The sequence below is a fragment of the Ovis aries genome, chromosome 14 (assembly GCF_016772045.2).
Source record: "Ovis aries strain OAR_USU_Benz2616 breed Rambouillet chromosome 14, ARS-UI_Ramb_v3.0, whole genome shotgun sequence".
NCBI lineage: Eukaryota > Metazoa > Chordata > Mammalia > Artiodactyla > Bovidae > Ovis > Ovis aries.
Genome location: NC_056067.1, coordinates 56,084,318 through 56,111,641, shown reverse-complemented (window position 1 = coordinate 56,111,641; position 27,324 = coordinate 56,084,318). Strand labels below are relative to the sequence as shown.

Here is a 27,324-nt window from a genome sequence, read left to right as displayed (position 1 = left end):
TCTGCCTGAGGGGCGGGGCCGACCGGGGTGCCCTCTGTGACGTCACAAAGGCCCCGCCATGCCTCTGGCCTGGGCCCTTCTGCTGCTCTTGGGCCTGAGCGCCCGCCGAGACTGGGGCTGCCTGCAGTGTGACCACTCGGTGCAGGAAGCCCTGAAGCAGCTGCGCCTCGCCCTCATCCCCAGCCGGTTCCAACAAGGGCAGCTGCAGGCCCGCGCTCAGGTCGTGCTGCGGGGCATGGAAGGGCCTTTCTTCCGGGACTACGCGCTAAACGCCTTTGTGGGCAGAGTGGGTGCGTGCTGGGGCGGGGAGAGGGCCCTGGACCTTGGAGAAAGGGACCAGTGGGCTGGCCCGAGGCTGGGCGGGGAGGCCACGCCCCCGAGAGGGGCGGGGCCAGTCCCGAAGGGAGATGGAGTCATCATCCCTTGGCTTTCCCAGGGACCCACGGGAATTTCCTCTCCTCTCGTCCCCAGGGATAGACCATCTGGACCTAGTGGCGTCCTTTGTCAAGAATCAAACAAGCGGCTTAATGGCTAGTTCTCTGAGAGGTAGGAACTAAGAGGGAAAACCTTTTCCCAGCTCCCTTGCCCCTCCTCCCTTTCCACCGGTCCACTAGGCCTTCTCTTCATATAAAAATAAAAGCAATCTCACTATAGCCTTTACTGTGTGTCTGACAGAGTTCTAGAAAGCCTAGGGGACAGTTCATCAAGGTGGGCGTTGTTGTGACCTGCCCTTTACGGAGGGGAAGACAGACTTAGAGCGGTTAGGCGACATGCCAGCCCCATTGTTTGTTTGTTTGTTTGTTTTGCAAATAAAGTTTTATTGGAACACAGCCACACCCATTTATGTATGTATTGTTTATGTTACTCCTGCTCACCAAGGCAGAGTTGAGTAGGGACAATGACCATATGGTCCTTAACGCTGAAAATATTGACTGTCTGGACGGACCTTCACAAAAAAGCTTATAGCTGCAGGTCTTAACTCAGGCTGTAGGCTGGAATCCCCTGGGAAACTTTTAAAACAGTCTAGGAGCCCAGGCAGCAGCCCTGCCAATTAAATCAGAATTTAGGGGCCGGGGCCTAAATATCAGTCATTTTTAAAGCTCTCACCTTTTTAAAAAATGATTTTTATGTTTCAAAAAAATTCCAATTAGAAAAGTTGCATGAATAATACAATAAGAACCTAAACACCATTCTTTTTTTAATATTTTTATTTGGCTGTGCCAGGTCTTAGTTGCAGCATGTAGAATCTAGTTCCCCAACCAGGGATCAAACCAGGGGCCCCTGCTTTGGGAGCAGGAAGTCTTAGCCACTGGAAAGTGAAAGTAAAGTCACTCATTCGTGTCCAACTCTTTGGGTCCGTCCATGGGATTTTCCAGGCAAGATTACTGGAGTGAGTTGCCATTTCCTTCTCCAGAGGATCTTCCCAACCCAGGGATCGAACCTGGGTCTCCCACATTGTAGGCAGACACTTTACTGTCTGAGCCACCAGGGAAGTCACCATTCTTAACATTTCACTACATGCTAACCTATTGCCACATTTGGTCTGTGTGTGTGTGGTGTGTGTGTATAACCATTTCAGAGTTAGTGACACTTCACATCTAAATTCTTCAGCAGGCAATCTCCTAAAAACAAAGACATTCTCTCACATATTACAATTCCATACTATCATCTAATAATTAATCTTCATTCAAATGTTCCCAATTGTCTCAATCATGCCATTCATCACTAGTTTTCTTTCAATCCTGGATCTGTTCTGATTGAGCTGTATTTTATGACAATGGCATTTTTGAAGAGCCTGGGTCAATGATTCTACCAACTCATATTATTGGAGGTTGGCTGCATAGGCATGGAGCACCCAAGAGGCTGATCTTAGTTATTCTGTCTCCAGCTCCCCCAGAGATCGACCTGCTACCTTGTGGCCCACAGCCACCGTTAGCATAGACTACATGGTGTGGCCCAAGGCTCCCAAGTAAAGAAAGACACACTTGACAGGCAGGATATTCCAAAGGACTTAGAGGTTACCTCCCAGGAGGTAGGGAGTCAGATGAGAGCCAAAGCTTTTGTGGAATGTGCACATTTGGACAACTCAGTTCTTCTGAGTTAACCCTTTACTACACAATATGTCAAATGGGAACAAACGCCATGGAGAAAAAATAAAGCAGGGACCAGGGGATAGGGAGTGCTGGGAATAGGGGCAGGGCTTGCAGGTAAAAACAGGGCTGCCAGGGGACTTCCCTGGTGGTCCAGTGGTTAAGACTCCGCCCTTCCACTGCAGAGGGCATGGGTTCAATCCCTGGTCTGGGAACTAAGATCTCACATGCAGCGTGGTGCAGGCAAAAATAAACAAATACATAAAAGGGTGTTTTTTTAAAAAATAAGGCAGCCAAGAAGGATGTCACTGGAAGATTAGCATGTGAGAAAGGATGTGGAGGAGAGGGGGAAGCAACTGTGAAGGGGCAGAAGTCTAGGGTAGAAGGCTGAAGGCAGAAAGGGTAACCACTGTAATACCTGAGATGGGTCAATGATTGGCATATTCACAGAACCTCGAGGAGGCCAGGGAGGCTGGAGTGGAGAGTAGAGAGAGCAAGGGAGAACTGTAGAAGATGAGATTCTAGAGGTAACGCGGTGGGCATGCATAGATTGGTACCCATTAATTGGTAGGGACTTATAATGGTAAGGACTTTTGACTTCTACTCTGGGTCACATAGAAGGATTCTGAGCAGAAGCGAGATGCTAGTGAACTGCCTGAGCTTTTAATGGGGTCCCTGTGTCTGCAGAGAATAGATTTAGCAGGGCAATGGGGAAGGCTGGGGGACCAGTGGGAAGGCTGTAGCAATCAATGGCCCAGGCAAGAGACAATGATGGCTGGCACCAGGATGGCAGCAGTGGAGGGGGTAAGAAATGTTGGATTTCTGGACCTCTCTTGAATATTCACAGACAGGCTTTGCTCACATGCATGTTGACAAATTGCATGTGAAATGTAAAAAAAAAAAAAAAGAGTCAAAGCACCAAGGATTTTGGCTTGGGTAACTAGCAACATGACAGCTCCCTCAATGAAGATGAAGGTGGAAAAGACTTCATCTTCATAGATGGAGTTGGAAGTGTGTTTGCAGGAGGATATCAAGGTTCAGTCTTAGACTCATTGAGTTTAAGATGCCTGTTAGACATTGGAGGTGGAGATCCTGAATGGGTAGTTAGATATATGCCCCTGGATATCAGTGAGTGGTCAAGGTTAGTGACACCAGCTCAGGAGGCCTCAGTGTATATAGAACGATGCTGTCCAATGGAGGTATGTGAGGCACAAACAGTCACACAGATAATTTAAAAATTTCTGGTTGTTGCATCTTTTAAAAAGGGAAACAGAAGCAGGTAAAATAAACTTTAATAGATTTTATTTAAACTAATACCTAAAATTTTACTGTTTGAACCTGAGAGCAACACAAAAATTATTGAGCCATCGTACAGTTATTTTTTTCATACTGTGTCTTTGAAATCCAGCATACGTCTTATACTAACATCATCTCTCAATTCAGTGCTCAGTCCTCATGTGTGTCTAGTGACTGCCGTATCGGACAGTGCATGCCCAGGTAATATACGAAACTATTCAGCTGGATGAAATCGTGAAGGTGTGAGTGTAGACAGAATAGAAGAAAAGAGAAGAGCAGGTCAGGGAAAAGGAGAGGAGAGGTGCTCGAGTCCACCCTTCTATTACTTACCAGATGAGGAAACTGAGGCCAAGGGAGGATGGTTTAGCCTGGGTCCCTGCAGTGGATCAGAAGGTAGATGTAGATTCTCCAAGCCATAGATTTGCCCAGTGGATCCAGAGGAATAGACAGTCTTGCTTAGAAAAGGAGTTTCCTCATCCCTACATTCTTCTTTCAAATGTTTGTTTCGACTGCATCTCAACTGGGGATAACCCTGCCCTTGGCAGTGAAACTTCAGAGTCCTAACTAATGGACTGGCAGGGAATTCCCATCACCCATTATCTTTGAAGCGGCAGGTGGGGTGTCTTGCTGAGTGCCTCCCACCAAATAAGGATCTTTCTTTCCTCAGATGAGCCTCTGCTGGATGAGCTGGTGACTCTTAGGGAGAGGGTAATCAAGGAACTCAAGAAAGTGTTAAGATCATATGAATTAAAAGGTGTGGCATCTCTCTCCATTAAGCCCCCTTCTCCCCTTCCTCATCATCACTTGGTTCCCTTCTCCCACCTTGTCTTCCAGATTCCTCTCTTACCTCCCCTATGACTCAGCCTTCTCTGCCTCTCCCCAAATTCCCTTCTCTCCTTTTCCAATCTCACTCCCTCTCTCTCCTGGTCCTTTCCCATTAAATTCTTAAATTGCGGGCCCAATCTAAGTCACCTCTGTTCTTTTCTCTTGCAGCCTGCGATCCCAAAATTTGCCGTAAGTCCTGGGTTTATTGTCTGTTCTTCCCTTTGCTACCTTCCTACCCTTTTGGGCTTCCCATGTGGCTCAGCTGGTAAAGAATCCACCTGCAATGTGGGAGACCTGGGTTCGATCCCTGGGTTGGGATCCCCTGGAGAAGGGAAAGGCTACCCACTCTAGTATTCTGGCCTGGAGAATTCCATGGACTGTATAGTCCATTGGGTCACAAAGAGTCAGACACGACTGAGCAACTTTGACTTCACTTTACCCCCTTTTGACCTTGTCCCCCCCAAATCAAGCCCTGCTATCATACCTACTCCATCTGGTGTTTCCTCTACCCCAAAGCTATGGCACCAAGGGATATCTAACTTTTGAGGGCTTATGAAAGTCATTGCAACCTGCAAAAAAGGATTTGTGGGGGAGATTTTAGGCTAGGATAGGCTATGTTGTAGTGAAAAATAAACCCCCACATCTCAGTGGTTTAACGGAAAAAGGGTTTATTTCTCTTCTGCCAAAATTCCATGGAGAGTTGAACAGACATTCCAAGTAGCTCAAGGATGGAGGCTGCACCTATGTCAAGGCTGCTAAGCTAGCTCCAGGAGGGAGAGTGAATAGAGAATCCCGCAGGGCCTTTTATAACTAGGTCTGGGAGTGACATACATCCCTCTGCCCACCTTCCATTGGCCAGAACTCAGTCACATGGGTGCAACCTACTGCAAAAGAGCTTGGGAAATGTAGTCTTCCTGTGTGTCAGGAAGCAGGGAAGACAGATGAGTGAGTAGGCAGCCAGTCTATGCCTCTGAGGGCAGCAGAATGGGAATAGAGAAGAAAACACATCCTTTTGGTAGACAGTTAATTTAAAATTAATTTAACATAATCACATGTCTACCAACTGAATGTTAAGTCAACTACACAACTAAATTCCACCCTTCAGTGCTGCTGCTAAGTCACTTCAGTCGTGTCCGACTCTGTGTGACCCCATAGACGGCAGCCCACCAGGCTCCCCCATCCCTGGGAGTCTCCAAGCAAGAACACTGGAGTGGGTTGCCATTTCCTTCTCCAGTACATGAAAGTGAAAAGTGAAAGTGAAGTCGCTCAGTCGTGTCCGACTCTTAGCGACCCCATGGACTGCAGCCCACCCTGGGATGGGATTTTCCAGGCAAGAGTACTGGAGTAATTATGTACAAATTATTTTTAATGTGACTCATCAGTGCATTGAGCAAAATGGGACCTCCAAATTCAGGAAGGCCAAAGGACTCCCTCTCTTCTTTCCCCTTCTGCCTTCCTGCCCTTTGCCAGTCCTCTGGTATCTCCCCTCATCCCACTTCTCCCTTTCCTCTTGCTCAGGCTTGCTGAAAGAAGAAGTCCTGGATTGTTTACATTGTCAGATGATCAGTCCCAAATGCATCAGAGAAAAGTACTGTTTCAGTAAGCTCCTGGAGTAGGGGAAGGCATGGGACAGGTGCATGAGAGCTGAAGTCAGCCACATCCCAGTGAATATGGCTTTTTAAAAAGATGTTTATTTATTTACTTGGCTGTACCAGGTCTTAGTTGCAGCATGTGGGATCTAATTCTCTGATCAGGGATGGAACACACGGCCCCCTGTATTGGGAGTGTGGACAGAGTCTTAGCCACCCAACCATGAGAGAACTCCTGAATATGGCTTTTGAGGTCTCCCACATACAACCTTGAACCTTTCCCTTGCCATTTGATTACTGTATGGCCCAGAAGTTGCTTCCATATTCTGAAATTCACTTTCCTCCTACTAATTCGAAGACCCCTCTATAACTTTACAATGCTTCTAAGGCCAAAATGGCAGGTACTAGAAAAGCATTATATTTATAGCCAGTGCCATACTTAGGGGGTGTGGCAGGACGTGCTGAATTCACTCATTCAGAGGCTTTAAAAATACGTATCTTTATAGTACAAAGCATAATACAGTGAACTGCTATAAATCCATCAAGATTGAATAGTCCTGTTTAACCTTTTCACATGCTGTTCCCACTCTCTCCCACTGTTCCTCTCTCTCCCACTGTTCCTCTCTCTCTCTCACTTCAATAAAGTCTTAGAATTCCCCTCCTCAGAGAGAACTCCCCGATCACACACTAAAGGATCACTTCCCTGTGAGCTGCGGGCCTCCCTGGTGGCTCAGATGGTAAAGAATCTGCCTGCAATGCAGGAGACCTGGTTTGATCCCTGGGTCAAGAAGATCCCCTGAAGAAGGGAATGGCAACCCACTCCAGTATTCTTGCCTGGAGAATTCCATGGACAGAGGAATCTGGCGGGCTACAGTCCATGGGGTTGCAAAGAGTCAGAACTGAGGCACTAACATTCTCACCAAGTCCTCTCCGCCACCCCCACTCCCCATCCAATGAGATGCATTTGGCGCTGGGCTCTTCACTGTCAATGTGCTGTGTGCTATGTTGACTGCTCCATGAGAGCAAGGATGTTTGCCAAAGGAATTCCCAGCAGTATCCCAAAAGCCTCATATTCTGAATATGAGGAACGGATGAATGAAAAAGTCAGACCCAGGAAAGGGCAGGGACCAAGCAGGGAGAAGGGAGAGAGAGGCCCTACCCTGGCCAGGTTGTGGAGCGAGGAGGTGGGTTTGGGAGCATGCCCAAGGAAGGGTGATGACTTGGAGGTCGGGCTGTTTCCCCTCCCTCCCCACCACCCGCCCCTCTACCCCAGTCGACGGGCAGCCCCGCATGGACCTGCAGTATCATGAGAAAAGTGAATTCCAATGGAATCCGGGCCTGACTGGCAGCATCATTTCCGTGTGTCTGGCTGTCTTAGCCTTCGGTGTCATTGTGGCTTCGTGAGTCATCCCTGCCCTCTCCTGAGGTCGCCAAATGCCCCCACTGAGCCCCTCAGGGAATGGCACTGCCCTGGATCAGTCACTGTGTCATTTGGGAATCTCCTCCGCGGTCACTTTATGCCTCTGTCTCTGTTTCCCTCTGTCCGCACCTCTCACTATCTCCTTTTTCTCTCTTTCATATCTCTGTCCATCTCTCTCTCCTCTCTGGGCCCAAGAGAGAGCAGGTGGGTGTGGCCCCATGCTCTCCCCCACCCCTGGGCCCCATTATGTCTTTCCTGAGTCCTCAATCCAGAGCCGCCTGTCTTTTCCCCTTCTTCCTGTTTCCGCATTTCATACCCTCTCTCCCAGTCCCAACTTTTCTCTCCTCCCTCCCCATGTAACTGATTGGCTGAGAACCCTGGAAATCTGCCCAGAAACTCATGATGTCACTGGCTGAGCCAAATAAAGCCAATGATTGGAGAGAAAGTTTTGGGTGGTCGGTAGACCTGGTGAGGTCTGAAGTTCTTTTTCTAACTGGTGGGCTTTTTCTCTCCGACCAGGGCTATTACATACAGGCGAAACCGAAAACTCCTGCTTCAGTAGGGCGCTGGTTTTGAGGTTTGTAAGGGGAAAGGAAAAGAAGTTTATTAAAGTCTGTGACAAATTCCTCAGTGTCTCCGTCAGTATCTGGAGGACTCTGCCTCAGCTGGCTCTGCACACCTGACTGAGTGCTTCTCAAGGGTTGGGACCATGTCTCACTCATCTGTCGATTCCAATTACCCTAATTCAAAGTGAAAGTTATTTAGACTTTCAAGAGTGATCAATAACCTACGATGAGGACTTGAAGGGGCAACCATTCCTACTTGGAGGGGGGAAAATGCATCTGAAAGGAGAAGCACTTTGGTATGACCATAAAGGTCGAAAGCTTGCCATCTGTTGCCAAGATACTAGTTTTAATACCTGCACAGTAGAGCTCACTTTGACTGGGGTGGTTTTGAAGAGAGATAACAGAGGAGGTGACCTCTAAAACAGAACCATCTGCCAATTGAGAGGCTTTTAGAGCTGTTTCCAGCCTCTCCAAACGCAGGCATACTTCTCAGGAGGCCGCAGACGCTGGTTCCCTTGGCCAGGTTGCTCCTGATGCGCTCGCCATCCCCTTCATCTGCACCGCTGGCCTGTGCTTGGGGGTACCGCAGCCCCTTCAGAGATGCTCACTTCTTAAACTGGTGAGCAGACCAGTGCCTACCCCAGGAAAGGTTTTAGCCTGGGGGGATGAGGAGAGCCTAAGCTGGTGGCTTCAAAATGCTTTTTGCTTGGGTAGTAGTGTTGTTTTGGTTTTTAGACATACCTTCACGCTACAGGTCCAGCCACTGCCTAAGTTCCTGGGGATTTCATGGAGCAATGCACAATAGATAGGTACTTAAATTGTTCATAAATTATAGTGTGATAAAAAAAATATAGTGTGATGAGAGCTCCATGAGAGCTCAGTCTGGGGTGGGAGAGACAGTTACCTAATAATTACAATACAGCAATTATTATACTACCAAGTTGGTGGGAACCCAAGGGTGGGAGTTGCCAATTCTGGCTAGGCCAAATGGTAATGAAATGGAGCAGGACTCCATGGTCCTTCCCCCTATGTCCTCAGCCAGCCTTTTTTTGCCTGTGGAAAAACTTCAACCAACGAATAAGCATCATCAGAAAAATGAGAATATGCAGCAGCAGAAGAAAAAAAACAATCCAGCAAGACTAAATAAGAGTTTAGTATTTAAGCATGGTTAAGGAACTTTAGTTCCTTCTCAGGGGTTATAGCTAATATTCTGAGCCACATCCCATGAGCTGTCTTGTAGATATTTAAATACCACCCCCATCACATGGCAGAAGTTATCTCCATGATGGCCAGACTGTAGCTGTGACATAAACTGCCACAATTCTGAGAATTGGCCTCAAGGAAATAGGAACAAATCAATCTTGGAACTGAAGGTTAATTGTACTTAAAATAATCAAGACAATGCTAGTCAGACCACAATGACCAACTTCAAGATGACTATCAGAGCTGACTGTTCTGTTTGTGCATGTAGCCCCCTCTCTCAGCCTATAAAAGCTTTGTCCACTGGTTGTGTGGGGGGGTGACTGCCATCCCCCAGTTCAGTCTCTTAGTCGTGTCTGATTCTTTGCAACCCCATGAACTGCAGCATGCCAGGCCTCCCTATCCATCACCAACTCCCGGAGTTTACCCAAACTCATGCCCATTAAGTCGGTGATGCCATCCAACCATCTCATCCTCTGTCGCCCCCTTCTCCTCCTGCCCTCAATCTTTCCCAGCATCAGGGTCTTTTCCAGTGATTCAGCTCTTGGCATCAGGTGGCCAAAGTACTGGAGTTTCAGCTTTAGCATCAGTCCTTCCAATGAACACCCAGGACTGATCTCCTTTAGAATGGACTGGTTGGATCTCCTTGCAGTCCAAGGAACTCTCAAGAGTCTTCTCCAACACCACAGTTCAAAAGCATCAATTCTTCGGTGCTCAGCTTTCTTTATAGTCCAACTCTCACATCCATACATGACTACTGGAAAAACCAGAGCCTTGACTAGACAGACCTTTGTTGACAAAGTGATGTCTCTGCTTTTTAATATGCTGTCTAGGTTGGTCATAAATTTCCTTTCAAGAAGTAAGCATCTTTTAATTTGATGGCTGCAATCACCATCTGCAGTGATTTTGGAGCCAAAAAGATAAAGTCAGCCACTGTTTCCCCATCTATTTGCCATGAAGAGCAATATTGCATAGGAATCTGGAATGTTAGGTCCATGAATTAAGGCAAATTGGAAGTGGTCAAACAGGAGATCGCAAGAGTGAACGTCGACATTCTAGGAATCAGTGAACTAAGATGGACTGGAATGGGTGAATTTAACTCAGATGGCCATTATATCTACTACTGTGGGCAGGAATCCCTTAGAAGAAATGGAGTAGCCATCATAGTCAACAAAAGAATCCAAAATGTGGTGCTTGGATGCAGTCTCAACAACAGAATGATCTCTGTTTATTTCCAAGGCAAACCATTAAATATCACAGTAATCCAAGTCTATGCCCTGACCAGTAACGCTGAAGAAGCTGAAGTTGAAAGGTTCTATGAAGACCTACAAGACCTTTTAGAACTAACACTCAAAAAAGATGTCCTTTTCATTAGAGGGGACTGGAATGCAAAAGTGGGAAGTCAAGAAATACCTGGAGTAACAGGCAAATTTGACCTTGGAGTACAGAATGAAGCAGGGCAAAGGCTAATAGAGTTTTGCCAAGAGAACTCACTGGTCATAGCAAACACCCTCTTCCAACAACAGAAGAGAAGATTCTACACGTAGACATCACCAGATGGCCAACACCAAAATCAGATTGATTATATTCTTTGCAGCCAAAGATGGGGAAGCTCTATACAGTCAGCAAAAACAAGACCAGGAGCTGACTGTGGCTCAGATCCTAAACTCCTTATTGTCAAATTCAGACTTAAATTGAAGAAAGTGGGGGAAACCACTAGACCATTCATGTATGACCTAAATCAAATCCCTTATGATTATACAGTGGAAGTGAGAAATAGATTTAAGGGACTAGATCTGATAGAGTGCCTGATGAACTATGGATGGAGGTTCCTGACATTGTACAGGAGACAGGGATCAAGACCATCCCCTAGAAAAGGAAATGCAACAAGAGCAAAATGGCTATCTGAGGAGGCCTTACAAATAGCTGTGAAAAGAAGAGGAGTGAAAAGCAAAGGAGGAAAGGAAAGATATACTCCTTTGAGTTCCCCCCAAGTTGCCAGCATCCAAAATAAAGCACATTTTCTTCTCCACCAGCCTTGTCTGTTTATTGGCTTTTGAGAAGCAAGCAGTGTGATCCCACTTTCACTTATAGAAATAGAGGAAAGTTTCCTAGAGGAGGCTGCAAGAGCTTTTCATGCAAGAAAAGTAGGAATTTTCCAAAAGTAGACGAGAAAGGATATTGTGGGCAGAGGGAACAGAAAATACAAAGATTAAGAGATGGGAACTATTAGTAACTTGACATAGATGGTGTTTTCCATCTACATCACATATTCTACTGGCGTTACTTATATCAACCTATTCAAACCTCACAACCCAACGCAGAGGATATATATTTTTTAAATCTCCCCATCTACAGTGAAACTGAATCAAACAGGAAGGCTGTTGCCCAGGAAAATTGAACAATTAAGTAACAGGCTCGATTCATTCACCATCAGTGTTACTTGGTGTCTTGAAGACTTTTGCTTTAGTAGGAGATATTTCAGTTAGATGGGTTAACTTGCCTATGACGTTGCCTTCTGTGGAGGACAGGGAAAGACTCTGGCTATAATAGGAACACTCACTATCCCAGTAGAGCCATACATTGCCCAAATACCATGTTTTCACGAGCTGCAAAGCAGTTATTTACACCTGGTCTCTCTCCCGACGTTCTATTTCTGGACTCCATTTCCCAGCATTCCCGCGCTCTCAGAGACCCGAGGCCTGGAGGAGCGTGAGCCGCAATGGTTTCCGGGAAATGTGGTCCAGTTTGCGAAACCGAGTTTAAAGGACCGGGACTTGTGGTACCGCGCAGGCGCTCTCCGGGGCTCGATGGAGGGCGGGAAGGCCTGGCCGCCGTGCACCACGGGCGGGGCCGCACAGGTGAGTTCCGACCTGGCGGACCCGAGAAGTAGCAGCTGGGTGTGGGCTGGCCCAAGCAGGCAGGCAGGCACGTAGCGGGCGGGCCAGAGTCCGCCTGGGTGGGAGGGGAAGGAGGCTGTGGGCAGCGCCCCGCCCCCTCCTGCCGCTCGCGAGGCGGCCCCAGAGCCGACTGCCTTCCACTCAGCGCACAGCAATTGGGCGCCTACTGTTTTCGAGGAGTCTATCTGAGTGCGGAAATGTTGCGATTTCTTAGAAAGGACAGTGTACCAGTTCTGCACTTGGCAGGTGAAGAAAAAGACCAGGGAGATTCCGTGGCTTCTCCCAGAACCCAGTGCTGATGAGTGGTCAACCTGGGCTCACGCCCAAGGATGTCCAACCCCAAAGCCCTACCCTACTCTGCACGGTCACGCCCTCGGTGCCTGTCCTGATCCTGAGCGTCTGTTCGCCTCTCTTTGGGTCTCATCTTCCCTCTCTAATCTGCCCCCATCACCCTAATCTCCATTCTGCCTCCCTATCTCTCCCTAGGTCTCTGCTTCTTTATCTCTGAGTCTGTCCTCTTCCCTAGGTCTCTGCTTCTTTATCTCTGAGTCTGTCCCCTTCCCTAGGTCTCTGCTTCTTTATCTCTGAGTCTGTCCCCTTCCCTAGGTCTCTGCTTCTTTATCTCTGAGCCTGTCCCCTTCTCTCTGAGTCTCTGTGTGCCCCCGGCCCCCATAAGTCTCTGTGTTTTTTCTAAAAACAAAGTTTCAGTTTCCTCCAAAACCATTGCATCACGATCACACGAGGAAGTGAACATCCATCCAATACTATTGATTAGCTACTCTGCAGGCTTTCCTTAGGCTTTGATAATTGCCCTAATGATGTCCTAAATGGCAGAAGAAAAATCCCATATCATGCACTGCATTCGTGCTCCTGTTTAGTCTCCGTTAACCTGGAACAGTTCAGTCCTTTTTTGACCTTCATTCATCTCGGCAATCCTGAGAATAACAGACTGTGTGCTTCTACTATGGTCCTTCCGTTTGGACAAGTTGGAAGTTCCCTCGTGATTAGATTTAGGTCACATGCTTTTGGCAGGAATACCTTAGGAATGAGGCTGTGTCCTTAACAGACCAGCAGCCTGTGATGTCAGCTTAGCCGTCACCAGTCACATTGGTCTTGATCACTTGGCTAATGTGGTGTCTGCCAAGTTTCTCCGCTTAAAAATTATCTTCATCTTATAATTACAGTAGATCCCCTTCCCCTTGGAGGATACATTCCAAGAACCCCAGTGGATGGCTGAAATCTCGGAAAGTACTGAACCCTCTATATACCATTGTTAACTAAAGAATAAAACAACCAGTTATTTTACCAGCAACATGGGCTTATTCAGGAATAACAGAGAATTGTAATTCAAAGAAGGTTATAGCAAAAGCCATGGGAAGTCCAACAAATGAGAGAGGAACTTTATTTTATAAAGAAAAAACAAAACAAGGAATTCGGGAAGAGTTGTTTCTAACAAAAGTCCATTGGAGGAAATTGAGAGTTCCAGGTGATTATGGTTTCTCATTGGCCTAGTTGCTGCGGTAATTTCTTGAAGGAGGAGATGCAGTGTACATCTTTTCCAGTTTTATGCGTGTCAGTCGCTAAGTCATGTCCAATTCTTTGCAACTGTAGCCTGTCAGTCTCCTCTGTCCTTGGAATTCTCCAGGCAAGAATACTGGAGTAGGTAGCCATCCCCTTCTCCAGGGGATCTTCCTGACCCAGAGATTGAACCTGCGTCTCCTGTATTACCAGCAGATTCTTTACCATCTGAACCTCCAGGGAAGCCCCACTTTAAATGAGATTCCCCTTTATTAATTTTCACACCATGTCTTCTTCTAAGCATTTGTACCTATGATAAAGTTTTATTGATAAATTAGGCACAGTAAGAGATTAAAAATAATAAATAATATAACAATACTGTAATAAAAATTTTATGAATGTCATCTCTCAAAAAATACCAATGTAAATTTAATGCCTCTTGCATCTTAACTAAGCACTTAGGCACTGTGACTAACTTTGCAGGTTGAATTTTTTTTTCTTTTTTTTTTTTTTTTTGGCTGTGCCACGCAGCTTGCAAGATAATCCCTGACTAGGGATTGAACCCAGGGTCATGGCAGTGAAAGTGTCCTAACTACTGGATGCCAAAGAAGTCCTGAATTTCTTTTTCTTTCTCCACAATTTCACGGTTAGAAGATTAATTCTTACTGTAGGTCTTTAGCAACCTCAGCATTATTTTTTCTTTCTTTATTAAGTTGAAAACTTTCACCTTTTCACTTCAAGCTGCTTTTTGGCATATTCAAGTGGCCAGCATCAGCATGACTACTCTGTAGCTTTGGGGCCATTATTAAGTAAGATAAGGGCTACTTGAACACAGGCAGTGTGATACTTCAAGAGTCAATCAAGACAACTAACAACTGGCTATCTCACAGGATGGGGCTGCCCAGGTGGCTCAGTGGTAAAGGAGACGTGGGTTCGATCCCTGGGTCAGGAAGATCTCCTGGAGTAGGAAGTAGCAACCCATTCCAATATTCCTGCCTGGAGAATCCCATGGACAGAGGAGCCTGGTGGGCTACAGTCCATGTGGCCGCAAAAGAGTTAAGACATGACTGAGTGACTGAACAACATCTGACAGGATGCACTGGACAAGGAGATGACTCACACACCAGGTGGGACAAAGCAGGACTGCACAATACTCAGAATGGTGTGTGATTTAAGACCGATGAATTGTTTCTTTATGGAATATTCCTGTCTGTTTTTAGACCACACTTGACCTCAGGTAACTGAAATCACAGAAAGCGAAATTGTGGATAAGGGGAAACTCTGCAGTAATGAGTGACTTGTGAGGAGAGAGTTAAGACTGTGTAAGACCTTCATGAAAATTCCACTGGTTTCAGCCCTCAGGTGCATGCCTTCCTGTGTAGCTAAGTGTGTACGTGTGGCTGTTTGCCACCTGTGAGGCTCTGAGTCTATTTCTGGACTGTGTTAGTTTCCCATTTCTGCTGTAACAAATTACCAGAAACTTACTGGCTTAAAATGACAGAGCTGTAGTGTTCTCCTACAGTTCTGGAGGCCAGAAGTCTGAACTGGGTTCCACTGGGCTGCTATCAAGATGTCAGCAGAGCCATGCCCGCCCCCCTCCCCCCAACAGAGTCTCCAGGGGAGAATCCATCTCCTTGCCTTTTCCAGCTTCCGGGGGCTGCCTACATTTCTCGGCTAGTGCCTTCCTGCCTTCCTCCAGCTTCAAAGCATGGTGCCTTGTCTCTGACCCACTCCTCTTTACATCTGTCCCGCTGCCTTCTCCTCTGTGTCAGATCGACCTCTGCCTCCCTCCTATAGGGACCCTTGTGATCATGCTTAAGGTCCAACCAGATAATCCAGGATGGCCTTGCCTACTCAAGTTCTTGACTTAATCACATCAAAAGTTCATCCTGGGGGACTTTCCTGATGGTCCAGTGATTGAGACTTCATCTTCCAACGTGGGAGATGTAGGTTTGATCAACCTGGTCAGGCAGCTAAGATCCCACATGTCTCGTAGCCAAAAGACCAAAACATGAAACAGGAACAGTATTGTGGCAAATTCCATAAAGACTTTAAAAAATGGTCCACATAAAAAAAATCTTTAAAATCTTATTTAAAAAAAAAAAAGAAGGAGTTCATCCTTGGTCTTCTCTGGTGGTCTAGTGGCTAAGACTCTGATCTCCCAGGGCAGGGGGCCCGAGTTTGATCCCTGGTTGGGGAACTAGATCCCACATACTGCAACTAAGGGTCCACATGCCGCAACTGAGACCCGGTGCAGCCAAAATATTTATTATATTTTTATGTTATTATATATTTATCATATTTTTTAAAAGTTCATCCTGGAGATATGTTTGGGGACCATTATTCAGCCCACCACCTGGTGTATTGCCCACGCCTATTTTCCCACAGGCAGAAAGTCCCTCCAGGGCAGAATCACATCTCACTCATCTCTCTGCCCTTAAAACCCTAAGTGGATCCTGTTACTCACATGGAGCACAGAGCATGTTTGATGGATGAATGCAGGAGACCACAGTCTCAGCACCAGCTTCTCTCTCTCTCTCTTTTTTTTTTCTTTTGGCCATGCCACGCAACATATGGGATCCCAGTCCCCTGATCAGGGATCAGATCCATACCCCATGCAGTGGAAGTGTCGAGTCTTAACCACTGAACCACCAACAAAGTCCCTGAACACCAGCTTCTCTATGTAGAGGATTCTTGAACTTGATTTCAGTAGCTGCAATCTTTCTTTAAATGACATCTTAAGCAGGAGTCCAGGATCCTGAAGCAGGATTTTGCTCTGCAAAATGTGGTCCATCCATACAATGGACTATTACTCAGCCATTAAAAGGGATGAGGAGGGACTTCCCAGGCAGTCTAGTGGTTAGGACTTCACCTTCTGATGCAGGAGGTGCGGGTTCAATCCAGGGGTCTGGGAGCTGAGATCCCACATGCCTCAGGGCCAAAAACCAAGTATGAAACAAGCAATACTGTAATAAATTCAATAAAGACTTTAAAAGTGGTCCAGATGAAAAAAAATTTCTTTAAGGGAAACCATCACAATATTGTAAGTATCCTCCAATTAAAAATGAAATAGGAATGAGGCACTGATTGAACACACTGTGCTGAGTGAAAGAAGCCAGACACAAAGGTCATAGGTGGATGGCTCCATTTATGTGACATGTCCAGAACAGGCAATTGCATTGAGACAGAAAGATGAGCGATTATGGGCGGTGGGGGAGGCTGGCACGGGAGAAGAGAGATTCAAGGGCAACTGGTTAATAGCACAAGGTCTCCCTAAAGGGCGATGATGAAAGTGTCCTGGACCTAGATAGCTCTGACAGTTGCACACCATTGTGGCTGCATTAAATGCCACCGAATTGTATATATTCAAATGGTTAAAATGGTATCTTTTCTATGTGTTTTACTACAATTGAAAAATTATAAGACTCTTCTATGTATAAGGTAGGTAACCAACAAGGACCTACAGTAGAGCACGAGGAAGTCTACTCAATATTCTGGGATAACCTGTAAGAGAAAATAACCTAAAAAAAAATGAACATATTCATGTGTGTATAACTGAGTCACTTTGCTGTACACCGGAAACGGACACAGCACTGCAAATCAACTCTACCCAATATTAACATTTTTTTAAAAGATAAATAAAAATTGTAAGACAAAAAGGAGAGGTTGTTGGGATTTTCCTGGTGGTGCAGAGGTTAAGAATCCCCCTTGCAGTGGAGGGGACACGGGTTTGATCCCTGGTCTGGGAACTAAGATCTCACATGCCATGGAGCAACTAAGCCTGCGTGCCACAACTACTGAGCTGTTGGGTCACAACTAAAGAGTCTGTGTGCCAGAAGATCTCACAAGATGCAACTAAGACCCAACACAGCAAATCTGTAAAAAAGAATTTGCTCTGCGAGCAGACTCCTGGATTTGATTCTCCCTCCAACACTTGATCTTTCTGTGACCTTGAGCAATGACCTTGGCCTCTTGGGCTCAGATTTCCTCACCTGGGGATAACTGTAGATACTTCTCTGAGAGCTGTTGTTTGGGCGCAGTGGGCTGAACCCCTTGATTGTGAATGGTGATGATTACAGAATGGAGGCCTCAGGCAGCCTGCCCTGAGCCTCTGCCTTGGTTCTCAGGAGACCAGGGGCCCCTCTGTCACGAGGCGTCTTTGGCAAAGGGTCTGTCCAAGCCAGAACTGACGCCCTCTCTGCTCTGTCTTCCTCTGGTAGCTTTGCCGACTCAGGCCTGGTCCGTCCTTTTGGAGATCCATTCATGGGACCCTGCAATGGCCATCAGGACCCTGATGAGCAAGGGCCAGGTGAGTCTGAGCTCCCTCTTCCCGGAGATGACTTTGTGGGCCCTAGAGGGCCTCCCCACCTCTGTGTGTGCCCTCAAGACCTGCCTCTCTCAGTACTGGGAGAGATACAATGATGGGATTTCTCTGAAACTGGGAGGTGCAGGGTGGGGCACAGGATGCTCTGAACTGGGTGGGGTGTTAGATGAGGTCTAAAAATCAGTCATCTAATGCTCAGCAGCCTTTTGGTTACCAGGTAAAGTGGGTAGTGATGGCTTTGCTTCACCCCTGAGCCTTATTCTTGGAGTCAGGAGTGGGGTTTGGGAGTAGGAGTAGGAGTCTAGGATGGAGTGTGACTTAGGAATAACTCTGGCACACAATGCCTTGGTAGTTATTTTAAGTGTTTCTCAGGGTTGTCATGTACAGGTGTGTAGATTACGAACTGCACAAGGGCAGGTCATCTCAATGGCATGATTTGTATATCCTCCCTCGTACATCGGTATATTTATTATAGCAATTTACACGCAGATTGGTGTAGTATAACAACTGTCCACCAGACGGCGGTAAAGACGGGGGACTGTGTTCTATACGGTTGGCTAAAAAGTTCGTTCCGGTTTGCCACCCTAATCTGCCGAGTCAGAATGTTTCAGGCCAGAGAGCAAGTGGTAGGCTCTTGACCTGTGACTTGTCCCACTGCAGGATTCTAGAAAGACAAGCCCCTCTTTGATGTAATATTGGCCCTTGCAGGAATCAGTGACCTTCAAAGACGTGGCCGTGGACTTCACCCTAGAGGAGTGGGGCCGCCTGGGGCCTGGCCAGAGGGAGCTGTATCGCGATGTGATGCTGGAGAACTACCAGAACCTTCTCTCTTTGGGTGAGGCTCTGCCCCCTGCCCTCCTCTCATGTCCTCTGTGCCCACCCACTGCTTAACTGTGGGCATTCCTTCACTGGGGTCCTCTCTGCTGCTCTCCCGGGCCCCTGCTGGGTGGCCCATTCATCTCTCTCTCCAGTGGCTTCTCCCAGAATCCCAGCATACCCAGGCCCCGGGTCTTCTGCCTGTCCCACTGACCCTTCAGCCAGTACCCCTGCCTTCTGCTTCTTTTTAAAAAAATTTTGTTGTAATATAGTTGATTTACAATGTTAATTTCTGCTATGCACCAAAGTGACTCAATTATACATATATATATCCTTTTTCATATTCTTTTCCATTTTGGTTTGTCACAGGATGTTGAATATAGTTCCCTGTGCTATACAATAGGACCTTGTTGTTTATCCATTCTCTATATAATAGTTTGCATCTGCTAATCCCAAACTCCCAGTCTTTCCCTCCCGCGCCTCCCCCCACCAACCCTTGGCAACCACAAATCTGTTTTCTATGTCTATGAGTCTGTTTGTTTCATATAATGAAACATCTGTTTCATTTGCCCTGTACCCGCATTACCCCAATCTCTGCCTCTATCTTCACCTGGCCTTTTTCCCTCCCAATGTGTCTATGTGTCTCTATTCTTATAAGGACCCCAGTCACTAGAATTAGGGTCCGCCCTAATCCTAATAATTCTAATAATGGACCTCATCTTAATTAGTTACATCTGCAAAGTCCTTCGTTCCAAATCAGGTCACGTGCTGAGGTCCCTGAGGGCATAATTTGGTGAGGGGAACGCTTTCCCTCACTGCAGGAAGAGAGGAATTGTTTGTTTAGTTGCTAAGTCATGTTCAACTCTTTGTGACTCCATGAACCATAGTTCACCAGGCTTCTCTGTCCATGGGATTATCCAGGCAAGAATACTGGAGTGGTGTGCCATTTCCTTCTCCAGGAGTGTCCCCACTCAAGAATCAAACCAGCGTCTCCTGCATTGGCAGGAAGATTCTTTACAACTGAGCCACCTGGGAAACCCAAAGAGAGCAGGTCTAAAAAAAAAAATCAGATGAGATGAATTTTAGTTATCTGTTTTGTGGCACCCAATCTAGCCAAAGTATGATCATGTGGGCACATGTTGACATCATAATACCCTATTAATTATTAATTAGATCATTTTCTTTTTTTCTCCATGTCAAGTTTTCAAAATATGGTGTGTATTTTGCGTTCAACTTGAACACAGAGCTGGAAGCTTAAACAGCTCACACTCTCTCTGGAACGGAGTAGGCACTCAGTAATCAAGTTTTGTGTTGGCCCTTAGATCTTCCAATCATTAGGCATCCAATGTATACATCTCCTCTGTAGACCCAGGGCCTGGAGCCCAGCCCTGAGGCCTCCCTGTAACCATGGCCTCCATGGCCAAGCCTTGTGTCTTTTCCAGGGGCAGGGTTTCCTGGGGCCAAACCCGATGTGATCTCCCGTCTGGAGCGAGGGGAAGAGCCCAGGATGGAGAGGAGAGAAACCCAGCAAGTTACCTGTCCAGGTGGGTAGGTGTGTCTAGCAGGTGTGAGACATCTTCCTACCCCATCTGTTGTGATCAGTGATGGTTATTCAAGAGTGAGGGAATGTAATATACAGGCCGTCACTGCGGGCCCTGGATTTGAATCCAAGCTCCACTACCTCCTGGCTCTGTGACCTTCAGGCAAGTCATTTAGCCCTTGTGTACCTCATTTTCCTCATCTGCAAATGGGGTCGATGATAGTACCTGGAATTGGGAAGAATAAGTGAGTTAACACGTAGAGGGCAGCCTGGCGCCTCTCACCCAGGAAACCCCATGCTCAGGCTAGGCTCCAGTGGTTATCATTGTGGTACCCAGAAGTGGTGCCTGGCCTGACATGTTAGGAGACAGTAAGAAGCCAGATTTCTGCCCCTACTAGCCCACAACCTCATCAGAGGAGGGGATGGAAGCATCTCTGTTTCCATCACTGTCCGTCCTGTTGTGGGACCAGGACCTGCCCCCTCCTTCCCCTTCACTCATCACATCAGGCTCCAGTCCTGTCCCTCCAGCCCCCTCTCTTTGCCAAGATCCGCCCCCCGGCCCCACTCCCACAGCCCTGACTCAAGGCCTCAGCGACCCTTACCTGGACCCTCATCCCAGCCTCTTCCCTGGCCTCCCAGCTTCTGGTCTTACACCCTATGGTTCATCTCACAAACAGCCCCAGAGCCCATCCCTCCCCTGCCTACAGCCCTCCTGAGACTCCCCCAGCGCCCCGAGTCAGAGTCCTAGCCCAAATCTGGTACTCGAGGCCCTACATGGTCCAGCCCGTCCTGTCTCTGGCCTCATCTCTCATCACCATCCACCCGTGGTGATACCCTATGCCCTACCTCACTCACCAAAGCCCCTGTCCCTCCCTGAACTTGAACATGTGTTCCCACTTTGAGTCTTTGCACATGTTGTTCCCTCTGCCTGGAACACCCTTCCCTGCTTTGTCTGCCTGGCAAACCCTTCATGTTCCTCAAGGATACAGGTCTCCTCTTCCAGGAGGCCTTCCCTGACTTCCAGGCTGAGTGACCTGCCCCTTCTTGGTGCTTTCACGGCTGCTTGCTTGAGCTACTATTACTGCACTGGTTCATGCGGCGGTGAGAGTGTGGGCCCTAGAGCCAGACTCTCTGAGTTCGAATCCAAGCTCTGCCACTTAGAGGCCATGTGACTGTGGGCAAGTGACTTAAGCTCTGGGTGCTTATATATAAAGCGGGACACTAATAGTACCCACTTCACAGAGTTTCTTATGAGGACTAAGAGAACTCTGGACTCTTGAGAATCAAGTGGGTTTCCATGGATGAGATCATCTCTCATATGTCTTTGAAGTTCACATCAGTAGAGAAAAGCACATCCACATGACTCTTGCAGAGAGGATGACTCAGAAGCCCACATGTGATCTCTCTAGCCTTTGCGTGCTAAGTCACTTCAGTTATGTCCGACTCTTTGCAACCCCATGGACTGTAGCCTACCTGGCTCCTGTAGGAGAACCCATGGGATTCTCCAGGCAAGAATACTGGCATGGCTTGCCATGCCCGCCTCCAGGGGATCTTCCCGGCCCAGGGGTCAAACCCATGTCTCTCAGGTCTCCTGCATTAGCAGGCATGTTCTTTACCACTAGCGCCACCTGGGAAGCCCTTTACCCACACACATTTGTTATATACTTTGCTGTAGAGACTTTAACTGGGCATTCAACTTGTTGAGTCATGTAAATCCTTCCAGAAAAATCACCAAATGAGTGGATGGTGGTGGGATCACCCCCAGAGATATGACAACTAAATGTAATGTGGGATTTTGAAAATAATCATGATGTCATTGGATTAGGCAATGGTTTCTTAGATATGACATCGAGGGAACAAGCGGTGAAAGAAAAAATAAATCAGACACCATCAGAATTAAAAACTTTTTTGCTTCAAAGACACTGCAAAGAAAAGGCAACCCACAGAACACAAGACAAATTTTGTAAATTATATGTCTGGCGAGCGGCTGATAATTCATACAACTCAATAATAAAAAGACAATCTCATTAAAAATAGGGTGGCTTCCCTGGTGGTCCAGTGGCTAAGACACCACACTCCCAGTGCGTGGGCTAGTTTCCCTCCTTTATCAGGAAACTAGATCTCACGGGCCACAACTAAGTTTGTGGCATGCTGCAGTTAAAGCTCCTGAGTGCTGCAGCTAAGACCTGGTGCAGCCAAATAAATAAATACAAGAAAAAAAGTGGGCCAAGGATCTCAATAGCCATTTTCTTCAAAGACACACAAATGTTCAACAAACACGTGAAAAGATGCTCTAACATTAGCCTATATGTGTGCATGCTAAGTTGCTTCAGTCCACTTCTGACTCTTTGCAACCCTATGGACTGTAGCCCAGCAGTCTCCTCTGTCCATGGGATTCTCCAGGCAAGGATACTGGAGTGGGTTGCTGTGCCCTCCTCCAGGGAATCTTCCCAACCCAGGGATCAAACCTGTGTCTCTTACATCTCACATTGGCAGGTGCGTTCTTTACCGCTAGCACCACCTGGGAAGCCCAACATTAGCATATACCTGCTATATAACCAGCCATGGTGAGGACCACAAACCAGGCACCAGGTGGACGTCATGAATCCTCCACTTACAGTAAACAGTGCTGACAGCCTAGTACATCTTGACCCATCGTTTCTAGCACACAGAAAAAGATAATTAACCTGTAGCTATGTAAACTTCCCAGGAGTTCAGTGCTCAGAGCTTAGCCAAGTGTCATTGCCATGGTTACAGAGATAAACAAAACTGAATAAAGTGGACCTTCTGTGTTAACTCCTTACAGCAATGGTATGAGAATGCTCCTATCATCCTTATTTGCCAACACTGAATATTTTTTTTTAATATTTTCCAATCTAAAACATATCAAATGGCATCTGAGTAACTTGACTTTTTTGGAGAAGGCAATGGCAACCCACTCCAAGTACTCTTGCCTGGAAAATCCCATGGACGGACGAGTCTGGTAGGCTGCAGTCCATGAGGTCGCTGAGTCAGACACGACTGAGCAGCTTCACTTTCATTTTTTACTTTCATGCATTGCAGAAGGGAATGGCAACCCACGCCAGTGTCCTTGTCTGGAGAATCCCAGGGACAGGGGAGCCTGCTGGGCTACCATCTATGGGGTTGCACAGAGTCGGACATGACTGAAGCAACTTAGCAGCAGCAGCAGCAGCAGCAGCAACTTGACTTTTTAGACTACCACTAATATTGAGCATCTTTTTACAATATATCAGCCACTTGTTTTTCTGTAGAATGTCTGTTCACATTCCTGCTTCACTATTTCATTAGACTATTTCTCTTTTTCTTATTGATTTTGGAAAATGTGTTAAATATTATGGCTAAGAAACCACTATGCACATAAACTGCTTTGCCACTCAATTTTTTGTGTGTTTAGAGTATACTGAGTCCATCCTTCTGTATCACAACATGAGTCTACCTCATGCCTTTTGAACTAGCAATATGAACTTGGAAATCTTTTTGAGATTACAATGCCATATCTAAATAATCAGCTTCTTTTGTCCTGGGACAGATGAAGTTGATATTTTCCATTTCTTTCAGACTTGGAGACAAGCTCTGCAACTAATCAGGAGATGCTTCCAAAAAAAGAATATTTCTGAAGAGGTGGCTTCCTCAGTGGCAAAGATGGAGGGAGTTTTAAGGGCAGTGCTTGGAGATGCCAAACTGGGGGAGTCCTGGATGCGTGGCTGTCAGCTGGAAGACCAGGACAAGCAGGAGAGCTGCTTGAGATGGTTGTTCACTCCATCATCTCCCCAAGATACCCATGGGGAGAAGGGCCTTGGCTGCAGTAAGCTTAGGAGAAGCTTCAAGAGGACCTCAGCCTTCATCAGGAAGCAAAGAGTGCCTGGGGGAGAGAGGCCTCAGAAGTGGACCGGGTCAAGAAAGAGCCTCAAATGCCAAAGGACCTTTGTAGAGAAGGAACCATTTAACTGCACGGAATGTGGGAAAGCCTTCATCTACCATTCTGACTACATTCTACACCAGAGAATTCACACTGGAGAGAAGCCCTACAAGTGTAATGATTGCGGGAAGGCATTCAGCAACAGCTCGTATTTCATCCAACACCGCATCCTCCACACGGGAGAGAAGCCCTACGCCTGCAACAAGTGCGGCAAGACCTTTACCCAGAGCTCATCACTCACTGAGCACCAGAGGATCCACACTGGAGAAAAACCCTACAAATGCAAGGAGTATGGGAAAGCCTTCACCCAGAGTTCCTCCCTCATCAAGCACCAGCGAAGCCACACAGGGGAGAAACCCTATAAATGCCACCAGTGTGGGAAGTTCTACTCCCAGGTGTCCCACCTCACCCGCCACCAGAAAATCCACACAGGGGAGAAGCCCTACAAGTGCAATGACTGTGGCAAGGCTTTCTGTCACACCTCCTCCCTGACTCAGCACCAGACAATCCACACCGGAGAGAAACCCTACAAGTGTAACGAGTGCGGTAAGACTTTCAGCCACAAGTCATCTCTGACGCAGCACCAGCGAGTTCACACTGGAGAGAAACCTTATGAGTGCCCTGAGTGTGGCAAAGCCTTCAGCCACAGTTCATCGCTGATTCAGCATCAGAGAATTCATACTGGTGAGAAGCCCTATGAGTGTCACGATTGCGGGAAGGCTTACACCCAGATCTCCCACCTCATGAGGCACCAGAGTATTCACATGGGGGAGAAACCCTATATATGTAATGAGTGTGGAAAGGCTTTTGGTCACACCTCCTCCTTTACTCAACACCAGACAATTCACACTGGTGAAAAGCCCTACAAGTGTAACAAATGCGGGAAAACCTTCAGCCAGAACTCCTCACTTACACGCCACCAGCGAATTCACACCGGGGAGAAGCCCTATGCGTGTAAAGTTTGCAGGAAGGCATACACCCAGATCTCCCATCTCATTCAGCACCAGAGGATTCACACTGGAGAGACACCTTATGAGTGCTGTGAGTGTGGGAAAGCCTTTAGCTGAAGCACCCATCTTATCGAGCATCAGAAGAGCCATACAGGCGAGAAACCCTATAAGTGTAAGGAGTGTGGGAAAACGTTCAGTCACAGCTCTTCCCTCACTCAACACCAGAGGATTCACACTGGTGAGAAGCCCTATGCCTGTAAGGAATGTGGGAAAGCCTTCAACCAGAGCATCCACCTTATTTAACACCAGAGGATTCACACTGGGGAGAAGCCCTACAAGTGTAAGAACTGTGGGAAAATGTATACCCAGATCTCACACCTCATTCAACACCAGAAAGTTCACAGGGGTGGCAAGCACTCTGCATGTAACACATGTGGAGAGGATTTCAACTGGGGATTACACCTGGCAGAACACCAGAGACATACTATGCATGGTGGCTATGTCTGCGGTGATTTTGAAAAAGCCATTTCTTGAAGCATGCAGCTCGCTGATCAGAGAACTCATGCTGACTAGAGAGCCTGCAAGTGAAACAGACTGGTGATTCCACTGTTGGAGTCCATTCAGCCTTCATCAGCAGTTGTAACTTCCTCCCAGAGAGGAGCCCTAACACTATGTATTGAGAGAGTTGGTTCCTTTATTTTCCTAGAAGGAGGATGGCACCATTTATCACCAGCTGGGACAGCTTCTGATCATTTAAAGGGCTTCACCCTAAACCCCTGGCTTCCCCCCTATTTCTCAGCCTTTCAGTGTCTCCAGGAGGTGGTAGGTATGGGGTGGTCTAAATGAGATGCATCTTCATCTGGGATCTTTAATAAGGTCTCTCAGTTTTCTGCTGTTTCTCCCTTTCTGTTCTTATGAGGTTTATGAAAACTGAAAATGTTAGTCATTCATGTCCAAGTCTTGAGTCATATCAAGAGTCAAGAGTCATGTCCAACTCTTTGCAACCTCTTGGACTATAGGCCACCAGGCTCTTCTGATGGAATTTTCCAGGCAATACTGGAGTGGGTTCCTGAGTTGGGAAGATCCCTTGGAGGAGGGCATAGCAACCCACTCCAGTATTCTTGCTGGGAAAATCCCATGGACAGAGGAGCCTGGTGGACTTCAGTCCATGGAGTGGCAAAGAGACACAGCTGAAGTGACTGAGCATGGTATGGCACGTCTAAAATATTTATTGGTATAATCACAGATATGTGATTTTAGAAACAACTTTTTAACTTGATATAATGTGAATATTTTCCCATGACAATGCAAAAAAATATATAGTACATATTGTACAAAAATAATATATATACATGTGTATATATCTGTGTCATCATTTGCCATTTTTAACAGCTGCATAATATCTCATGCTAGTTTCTTGAATTTATTTAACCAACCTCTGTTAATGGATATTTGTTTTATTTACTTTTTCATCATTGGACATACATTATTTAACACTTGTGCAAATTATCCCCATAAGATGAATTCCTAGAAGTAAGCTTATGGGATCACAGAATGTCCATATTTAAAATTTTGATAGTTATTGCTAAATAATCCTCAGAAAAGGATGAACCAATTTACATGACTCCTGAAAGTGTATGTGAGTGCCTATTTCTTTGTTCCTCCATGTTGTTCATAAATACTCAGTATTAGTCTCATTATTTTTAACATTTCTAATCTAATAAGTAAAATATCCTATTGATAGGGAAATTAATGATCTTTTTACACATTTATTGATACTCTGTCTTCTTCAAATTGCTTACTTGTATATTTTGCCCATTTTTAATTAAGCTGCATTTATTTTATCGATTTACAGGAACAAGTCTATGTATTATACATATTAATTCTTCGGTATTTTGTTAGTTTGTTATTTCTCTTAGTTTTGCTTATAGTATATTTGGCTATATAGAATTTTAACATTTCTATGTATTCAATTCTCTTTTCTTTCCTATTTCTTGGCTAAACTGTCATGCTAAGAAAGACCTTCCTCATGCCCAAGATTATGAAAAAAGTTCTCCTATATTTTATTCTAGTACTTATGATTTTTAACAATTAAATTTTTATTCCTTCTGCATTTATTATGTCTTATGGTATAAAATTTCAATTTCTAGAAATCACTTGCACTGAATCCTTGGCTGGTGGCCCCTTCATCCTTAAAGTCAGCAGTGTGGCATCTTTAAATAACTCAAAAGAATATATTCCACAACATATGTAACTTTCTCAGCACTTTTGGTCCACTCCCTTCTCAAAGACTCACCCCTCCTTTACTAACATACTGGTGTAGAATAAATGGATTTTTAGTCTAAGAGAA

The 27,324-nt window shown here is 46.3% G+C and overlaps 2 protein-coding genes across 4 annotated transcripts; both read left to right on the top strand.

Moving 5' to 3' along the window:
* Positions 1–16: 16 nt before the first annotated feature.
* On the top strand, positions 17–19,980 carry IZUMO2 (IZUMO family member 2). 2 transcript variants are annotated; one of them, XM_060397834.1, is made up of 8 exons: positions 37–290; positions 472–546; positions 4,054–4,140; positions 4,380–4,400; positions 5,730–5,810; positions 8,728–8,730; positions 17,625–17,713; positions 18,437–19,980. In XM_060397834.1, exons 1-8 carry the CDS (start codon positions 59–61, stop codon positions 18,617–18,619), a joined length of 771 nt encoding a protein of 256 aa, XP_060253817.1. In that variant the 5' UTR covers positions 37–58; the 3' UTR covers positions 18,620–19,980.
* On the top strand, positions 18,449–27,324 carry LOC101115729 (zinc finger protein OZF). Of its 2 annotated transcripts, XM_012190730.5 has the most exons (3): positions 18,450–18,563; positions 19,987–20,088; positions 23,664–27,324. In XM_012190730.5, the coding sequence occupies exon 3, from the start codon at positions 23,748–23,750 to the stop codon at positions 25,089–25,091; it is 1,344 nt and encodes a 447-aa protein (XP_012046120.4). In that variant the 5' UTR covers positions 18,450–18,563; positions 19,987–20,088; positions 23,664–23,747; the 3' UTR covers positions 25,092–27,324. The 2 variants fall into 2 exon arrangements, with proteins under 2 accessions (XP_060254826.1, XP_012046120.4); XM_060398843.1 differs by lacking the exon at positions 19,987–20,088 and having other exon boundaries at positions 18,449–18,563.

Bases quoted from the DNA above. Each gene is read 5' to 3' on its own strand.
- IZUMO2 (XM_060397834.1), top strand. From the start codon at position 59: ATGCCTCTGGCCTGGGCCCTTCTGCTGCTCTTGGGCCTGAGCGCCCGC. The intron at 291-471 runs GTGCGTGCTGGG...TCTCGTCCCCAG, and splicing joins CGCCTTTGTGGGCAGAGTGG to GGATAGACCATCTGGACCTA. The intron at 547-4,053 runs GTAGGAACTAAG...TTCTTTCCTCAG, and splicing joins AATGGCTAGTTCTCTGAGAG to ATGAGCCTCTGCTGGATGAG.
- LOC101115729 (XM_060398843.1), top strand. From the start codon at position 23,748: ATGGAGGGAGTTTTAAGGGCAGTGCTTGGAGATGCCAAACTGGGGGAG.